General features: G+C 35.1%; 1 protein-coding gene across 3 annotated transcripts in view; it reads left to right on the top strand.

Annotated features, from left to right (window-relative positions):
* Window positions 1-9,048, top strand: part of PSMA8 (proteasome (prosome, macropain) subunit, alpha type, 8) — a 53,405-nt gene that overhangs the window by 14,594 nt on the left and 29,763 nt on the right. For 2 of the 3 annotated variants that reach the window (XM_011939286.1, XM_011939287.1), the window contains exon 3: window positions 4,330-4,454. In XM_011939286.1, coding sequence (XP_011794676.1) covers window positions 4,330-4,454 — 125 coding nt within the window. Of the gene's footprint in view, window positions 1-4,311; window positions 4,455-9,048 lie in introns of all 3 variants that reach the window. The other variant, XM_011939285.1, reaches the window with a different exon arrangement.

The following is a 9,048-nucleotide window of genomic DNA, read 5'->3' on the forward strand; positions in this document are numbered from 1 at the left end:
AAAAAAAAAAAAAAAACTAGGAAAATAAGAATAAACTAAGTTTAAAGCTATTAGAAAGAAGTAATAAATCCCTGATGACTCCTTCCTATAGATTGTATATCATATTGTCTGTTAGCATGTAGTGTTTTCAGTTACTTTCTACTGTTATAAAATACTGTGGTACTAAATTTGAGAAAGAGAAGTATAAGACCAGAGCATAGATAAATAACAGAATAGAAAAACAAAAGAGAAAAATAACAAAATCAAGAGTTTGTTCTTTGAAAAGATAAAACTGACAACTCTTTAGCTAGACTGTCTAAGAAAAAAAGGGAGAAGACTCAAGTAAAATGAGAAATGAAGAAAGGGACATTAGTGCCAGTTTTACAGTTTTAATTCTTAAAAACAATTTTAAGAGAGTACTGTGAATAATTGTACATGGACAGAATTCCTTGAAACACACAAATTACCTTGCTCAATAAGATATATTAATAGAAAATCTGAGCAGACACAATAAGACATTGAATCAATTATCAAAAACCTCCCAACAAAGAAAAGTCTGGAATCTAATGACTTCACCAGTGAATTCTACCAAACATTTTAATGAAGAATTAATAGCAGTCCTTCTCAAACTCTTCCAAAAAATTAAGAAGTAAACACTTCCAAGTTTATTCTATGAGGTCAATATTAACATGATGCCAAAGCCAAAGACATTACAAGAAAAGAAAACTGTAGACAAATATCCCTTATGAGCAGTGAGCAAAGATCCTCAACTAGCAAACCAAATTCAGAACAATAAAATAATAATACATCATGACCAATTTGGATCTATTCCTGGAGTGCAAGGATGGTTCAACATATGAAGTTCAATCAATGTAATATACCACATTAGCAGAAGGAAAGAAAAAAACTATATAATTATATCAATAACATAGAAAATGCATTTGACAAAATTTAACATTCTTTCTTGGTAATGGTGCCCAAAAAACTAGAAATAAAAGGAAGTCACCACAACGTAATTCAGGCTATCTATGTAAAAAATTCACAGCTGACATCATACTCAGTTGTGAAAGATTGAAAGCTTTCCTTCTAGAAACAGAAAGAAGATAAGGATGCCCACTTTTACCACTGCTATTCAACATAGTAATGAAAGTCTTAGCCAGAGCAGTTAGGAAAGAAAAATAAATAAAGGTATCCAAATTGGGAGGGAAGAAAAATCATCTCTATTCACAGAAGACATGATCTTATATAGAAAACTAAAGATTCCACCAAAAATGTTGCAAATAATAAAGAAATTGAGCAAATTTGTAGGACACAAAATCAACACCCCAGAGTAATTTCTTTCTTTTTCTTTTTAATTTGAGATAGAGTATCACTCTGTCACCCAGCCTGAAGCACAGTGACATCATCATAGCTCACTGCAGCCTTGAACTCCTGGGCTCGAGCAACCCTCCCACCTCAGCTTCCTGAATAGTTGGGACTGCAGGTGTGTGCCATTGCACCTGGCAATTTTTTAATTTTTATTTTTGTAGAGGCAGGATCTCATTATGTTGCCCAGGCTGGTCTCAAACTCTTGGCTTCAAGTGATCCTCCCAGCTCAGCCTCCCAAAGTGTTACAATAAAGGTGGGAGTCACCACACCAAGCCCCAAATCATTTCTATGTACTGACAATGAACTGTCAGGAAAGGAAATTTTAAAAAAATTTCCATTTACAATAGTATCAAAAAGAATAAAATACTTATTGGGAATGAATTTAAGGAGGTAAAAGATTTGTACTCTGAAAAATGCAAAACATTGCTGAAAGAAATTGAAAAAGACACAAATGGAAAGATATCCCCCATTAATGGATTGGAAGACTCAGGATTATTAACATGTCAATACTATCCAAAGCAGTTTAGATTCAATGTCATCCCTAACAAGATTCCAATAATTTTTTTAAATAAAAAAGAATTATAACATTCATATGGAATGACAAAACAATCTTGAAAGAGAAGAGCAAACTTGGAGGTCTCACATGTCTTGTTTTTGAAACCTACTACAAAGATACAGTAGGCAAAACAGTTTCATGACTGGCTTAATGAAAGACATGTAACTAATGGAATTGAGTAAGAGAGTGTAGTAATAAATCCTTGCATATATGATACGGTCAAATGACTTTTATCAAGGATGCCAAGACTGCTCAGTGGGGGAAAAGACAATCTTTTAAACAAATGGTGCAGGGGAAATTGAGTATTCACATGAAAAGAATGAAGTAGGACCCTGCCTAACATCACATACAAAAATTAACTCAAAATGAATGGAAGACCCAAACATAAGAGCTAAAACTATAAAGCATAGTGAGAAAGCTTCATGAGATTAGATTTGGAAATGATTTCTTGAATATGACACTAAAAGTACAGGTGAAAAAGCAAGTCGGACTACAAAAAAATTATTTCCTGTACCATGTGGAACTCCACTTAGTAGCAGAAATTTTACATTATGATTGTATCCTCCATATAAAATTGTGGTACAGGTTGAACATACCCGATTGGAAAATCCAAAATGTTCCAAAATCTGAAAATTTTTGAGCACCAACATGATGCTCAAAGGAAATGCTCATTGCAGCCTTTTTGATTTTTGACTTTCAGATTAGGGATGCCCAACCAGTAAGTATAACACAAATATTCCAAAACTTGGAAAAACGTCTGAAACACTTCTGATCCCAAGCATTTTCAGATGAGGGATGAGGGATACTCAACCTGTACATATTTAAGAGCACTAGACTGAATACTCATTTTTTTCTTAGACTGTTCATTTTTAAGCAAAGTGAAATTGTAATTTTAAATGTAAATTTTAATTTGATTCCTTTTTTTTTTTTTTTCCAGAGATAGGGTTTCACTTTGTCACCCCCAGTGGGAGTACAGTGGCACGATCATAGCTCACTGCCGCTTTAAACTCCTGGGCTCAAGCAATCCCCCTGCCTCAGCCTCCCAAGTAGCTAGGACTACAGGCATGTTCCAGCATGCCCTGCTAGCTTTTTGATTTTTTTGTAGAAACGGGGTCTCTCTGCATTGCTCAGGCTAGTCTCAAACACCTGGCCTCAAGCAAGTCTCCTGACTCATTAAATGTAAATTTTAATTGTAATTGTTAAGATAGAATTTGTTCTCTGCTAGCCAATTAATAATAATCTTGCTACTTATTAAAAACAGATATACACATATATGTTGCTCATATACAAATTTATCACTATTTTTTCCTTGAATCAATTATATTACTACTTTCCTAAGTATGTTACTTTTGTTTCCTCAGGCTTGGATGATTTACATTGTAAAGGGGAAATACATATTCTGCTTGATCATATTTCAAATTGAGTGACGTTTTCATCCATAGGAAAACCTATAAATACATATTCTGTTTGATCATATTTCAAATTGAGGAACGTTTTCATCCATAGGAAAGACTAAATCAGTGTCTTGCCATTTCTTTCTCATTGATAACATTTGCAAAGGCAAAAAGAGGATCAGTTTCTCTTCATTTAACTGAGTATCTGATTACAATTTCTACCCAACCTATGAGTGATGGTTAAGAGTAGCATATTCATATTAACTGTCTTCAGGGACTGAAGATTCTTCCGGGTTTGTAGAAACAGGATTAGAAATGGTGTGGAAGGGAAACAAGAATTTGTGACAGCAAAAGACCGGTGATTTTGTTAGAAATGACTACGCTTCCAAAATTTTGTGAATGCACTTTCTCGGCAGTTTACTTAGTATTAAGAGAGTAGGGAAAGAAACAAAATGGACGTGGAAAAGTCAAATGCTGAAGTTTAATAGAAATGTTTGCAACCATTGCATCAGTTAAAGTTCATGGTCAGTTTGTTACTCTTTTGATAAAAACACTTTGTCTCCTTACAGAAGTGTTGAGAATTAATCACATGATAGTTTGGTATTGCAAGAGCAAGGTCAAGTGTTTTCTATTTTAACATTCTTCATTTTCAAACTCTTGGTTTTAGACAAAAAACTGAGAAGTGACATGTCACAGTTGTGTTAATGGAGTTTGAATTCAGGGAATATATATTTGATAATTAAGTAATATTCTTATTTTCATAAGAAGAAATCAAGTTTACTATTAGTGTATAAACTAGTATTCTTTAAAACATCTTATATAAAAAACAAATAAGAATGGATCAACTTAAATCTTGAAATAGATCAGAATGTAGTACAAATGACACTTTACCTTACAAATATTTTTAAATGAGCATGTATTGAGAAAAGGATAAGAAAGATTTCATTGTGGCTAAAATCCATTTGACAAGGAAAAATGTTTCGTAAAAAATATGTTTTTGTAGTTTTTGTGAAGTTTTGACAATTTTTATAGGACTTACTGCTGATGCTAGAGTAGTAATAAACAGAGCCCGTGTGGAGTGCCAGAGCCATAAGCTTACAGTTGAGGACCCAGTCACTGTAGAATATATAACTCGCTTCATAGCAACTTTAAAGCAGGTAAGCTAATATTCTAACATACTTTGTCAAGCTTTCTCCTTTTCCGTCATTATAAGTCCTATCATAGAAGTACAACAGTTATTCCAACCACATGGTCTATTAAATCTATTCAATTTCTTATTTCTCACAATTACTTTATATTCATATTTTTATTCCAGTAAAATGGATTGATTTAATCACTGGAAATCTTGATCAGTATTAATTCTGGGAATTATATTCAAATTTTTTAAAAAAGTCTGATCTTGTAAGGAGATTTCTACACTTCTAGAAATTAATACAAAGCGTTCTTTAAAGTTTTCCAGATAAGTACCCTTTTTCTTTCTTTTCTTTTCTTTTTTTTTTTCTGAGACAGGGTCTCACTTTGTCGCCCAGGCTGGAGTGCAGTGGTGTGATCTTGGCCCACTGCAGCCTCGACCTTCTGGGCTTAAGCAATCCTCCCACCTCAGCCTCCTGAGTAGCTGGGACCATAGGCATACGCCACCATGCCCAGGTTTTTTTTGTAGTTTTTGTACAGATGGGGTTTTGCTATATTGCCCAGATTGGTCTTGAATTCCTGAGCTCAAGCAGTCCACCCACCTTGACCTCCCAAAGTGCTGGGATTATAAGTACAAGCCACGGTGTCTGGCTTCACCTACAACTTTACTGTGGTTTGAATGTGTCCCCAAAAAAGTTTGGGTTAGAAACGTAATCCCTGATGTCACAATGTTGAGAGGTGGGGACTAATGGGAGGAGTTTAGGGTTTCACCATCATAAATGGATTAATACCAATTATAAAAGAGCTTAAGGCTGCAAGTTCAATCTCTCGCTCGCTCTCTCATCTCTCTTGCCCTTTCACCTTCTGTGATGGGATGACATGGCATGGCATGAAAGCCCTGGCTAGATGTAGCCTTGTCAGTCTTGGACAGAACTGTAAGAAGCAAATGTCTATTCTTTATGAATTACCTAGTCTCAGGTGTTCTGGAATAGCAGCACAAAATGGACTAAAGCAAAACATAAGCATAACTGATCAGATATAATTTCTCATCAATCCATGCGTAAATACATAGCTTAACATTAAGTATAATCACGATGTCTACAACTGTTTTTTTACTAATTTTAAATATATTTTATATAGGAAACATTGTCTTTTTAGTTATTATTCTAACTATGTAATACTGTTTCTAGTTGCTATGTCATAATTTAGTTACATTGTTCCTGGTTTCTTTCATTTTTCTTCTCTCTCTTATTCTCTCTCTGCTACTGTAATGATAATACTCTTTCCCACAGCTTTTGTTTTTATTTTTGGAATTATGTTGTTAAATTTATTTTTTAGTATGGGATTACTAGATTAAAAAGTATAGTTGGTTTTAAGATTTGTTTTATATGTAGCTAAATTGCTTCTTATAAAGATTGAAACTATTTTTATCGTGCAGCTAGCAATGCATAAATGTATCCTTGAAGAATCATGAACATTAGATTTTTCATTGTTCTTTTATTTTGCAAATAAGTATCACATAGTACTCTAATAGTTGTTTTAATTTGTGTCTTATAATTAGTGATGAGGTTGAACTTTTCTTCCACCTGTTGGTTTGCTGATTTCATTTCTCCTTTTGTAAGCTATATTTTGATATATACTCAAGTGGTTAAGAGTATGCCTTCAGGAGCCAGAATTTTGGAGTTTACATCCTGGATTTGCTACTTTTTAGTTAATGCCTTGGGCAGACTATTTTCCTACTTTACCTTTAATTTTTTTTATTTGTAAAATGAGCATTACAATAATATGAACTTTGTTGACTTGCATTATGGAGTAAATGATTTAAGACATTTTAGGTATTTAGAACACTTCTTGGCATGAGTTTTACCATTTTTATTTTATTTTATTTTATTTTATTTTATTTTATTTTTATTTTTTGAGACAAACTCCTGCTCTGTCGCCCAGGCTGGACTGCAGTGGCCTGATTTCGGCTCCCTGCAACCTCCGTCTCCCAGGTTCAAGCAATGCTCATGCCTCAGCCTCCTGAGTAGCTGGGATTACTGGTACATGCTACCACAACCGTCTACCTTTTGCTTTTTTTTTGTAGAGACAGGGTTTCACCTGTTGGCCAGGCTGGTCTCGAACTCCTGAGCTCAAGTGATCTGCCCGCCTCAGCCTCCCAAAGTCCTGGGATTACAGGCATGAGCTACAGCGCCCGGCCAAATTTTACCATTTGTTTTTATAGAGATTTTTAATAAACTCATTATGTATCCTATATATGTAAGTTTTAACTGATTAGCTTATTAAAAAATTGCCCTATTTTGGTTTCTTGAAATTTGTTAATGCAGGTTGCAAGAAAGTCCAACATTACGTTATTCTACTTATTTTAGTTGCTTTGATTTTCCTAATCATTAAAAAGACATTCACCAAATACAAGGAACAGAACATTGTATACACAGAATTCCCAATTGTAGTTTTTAGGTTTTCTTCCAGAAGTATCAAGGCTATGCAGAGTGTATTTACAGAAACATAGTCATATGAATGGAAGTACCACCGAGAAGGCCTGGGGCTCTCCGGCAGAAGATCGGTATCTCATATGCACCTTTTGTAGTTTTGGTTTTTTTGTTTATTTGTTTTTTGTTTGTTTTGAGATGGAGTCTCACTCTGTCACCAGGCTGGAGTGTGGTGGTGCAGTCTTCTCAGCTCACTGCAACCTTCGACTCCCTGGTTCAAGCGATTCTCCTGCCTTAGCCTCCTGAGTAGCTGGGATTACAGGCACGTGCCACTACGCCAAGCTAATTTTTGTATTTTCAGTAGACACGGGGCTTCACCATGTTGGCCAGGACAGTCTCGTTCTCCTGACCTTGTGATCCACCTGCCTCAGCCTCCCGAAGTGTTGGGAATACAAGTGTGAGCCACCATGCCCAGCCTACTTTTTCATCTTAAGAAAATGATTCATTAGGCTAGGCATGGTGGCTTATGCCTGTAATCCCAGCACTTTGGGAGGCCGAGGTGGGCAGATCACTTGAGCCCAGAGCCCAGGAATTCAAGACCAGCCTGGGCAACATGGTGAAACCTCATCTCTACAAAAAATAGCTCTATAAAAAATAGCTGGATGTGGTGGTGGGCACCTGTAACCCCAGCTACTTGGGAGGCTGAGGCAGGAGAATCGCTTGAACCCAGGAGGCAGAGGTTGCAGTGAGCCAAGATCATACCACTGTACTCCATCCAGCCTGGGTGACAGAGTGAGACTCTGTCAAAAGAAAAGTAAAGAAAAGGGTTCATTAAGGAAATAAAAGAGTCTTCCCTCTAAGGTATATTTACAACAGCTACTTTATACCTAGGTGTGAACTAGGACATTAGGAGGTAGTCAAAGCAATTTTGGGCAAAAAGAATAAAACTGATGGCATCACACTACCTGAAATCAAAATATATTCAGAGATATAGTAACCAAAATAGCATGGTGCTTTTGTAAAAGGCAGATGCATCGGCCAATGGAACATAATAGAGAACCCAGAGATAAATCTATATACCTTCAACTGATTTTTCAGTAGAGATGCCAGAAACGTACATTGGAGAATGGACAACCACTTCAATAAACAGAGCTGGGAAAACTGGATATGCAGAAAAAATGAAATGAAACCTCTGTCTCTCTCTCACCATATACAAAAGTCTACTTAAAATGGACTAAAGACTTTAATGTATGATCCAAAACTATAAATCTATTAGAAGAAAATATAGAGGAAATGCTTTAGGACCTTGGGCTAGGCAAAGATTTTTATGGATAAGAGTTTAAAAGCACAGGCACCAAAGACAAAATTATTTGCAAAATATTCATTTGTCAAGGGATTAATATCTAGAATGTACAAGGAACTAAAAACAACTGAAAACCAAACAAACCCAAATAATCTTCCTGAAAAAAATGGGCAAATGAACTGAATAGACGTTTCTCAAAAGAAGAAATACAAATGGCCAACATGTATATGAAAAAATGTTCAACATCACTAATCATCAGATAAATGCTAATCAAAACCACAGTGATGTCATCTCACCTCAGTTAGAATGGCTATTATCAAAAAGACAAAAAATAAATGCTGGCAAGAATACAGAGAAAGGGGAACTCCTATACACTGTTGGTAGAAATGTAAATTAATACAGACATTATGGAAAATAGTATGGAGGCTCCTCAGAAAACTATTAGTAGAAGTAGAACTATCCTATAATCCCACAATCCCACTACTGGGTATTCATCCAAAGGTAAAGAAACCAGTATATCCAAGAGATGTACACACCCCTGTGTTTATCACAGCAGTATTCACAACAGGCAAGATATAGAACCAGCCTAAACATTCATCAACAGATAAATGGATAAAGAAAATGTGGTATAGAAACACAATTGAATACTACTTGGCCATAAAAAAGAATGAAATTCTGTATTCATTATAATGTGAATGAGCCTAGAGGACATTGTGTTATGTAAAATAAGTCATGCAGAGGGAGACAAATACTGCATGTCCTTATTCATATGTAGACACTAAAAAAGTTGTGTTTGTAGAAATAGAGAATAGCGTACTCTGTGTGTGTGTATATATATATAAATATATATAAAATATATACATCTATAACATAAATATATAATAT

The sequence above is a fragment of the Colobus angolensis genome, unplaced genomic scaffold, assembly GCF_000951035.1.
Source record: "Colobus angolensis palliatus isolate OR3802 unplaced genomic scaffold, Cang.pa_1.0 Scaffold18, whole genome shotgun sequence".
Classification (NCBI taxonomy): domain Eukaryota; kingdom Metazoa; phylum Chordata; class Mammalia; order Primates; family Cercopithecidae; genus Colobus; species Colobus angolensis.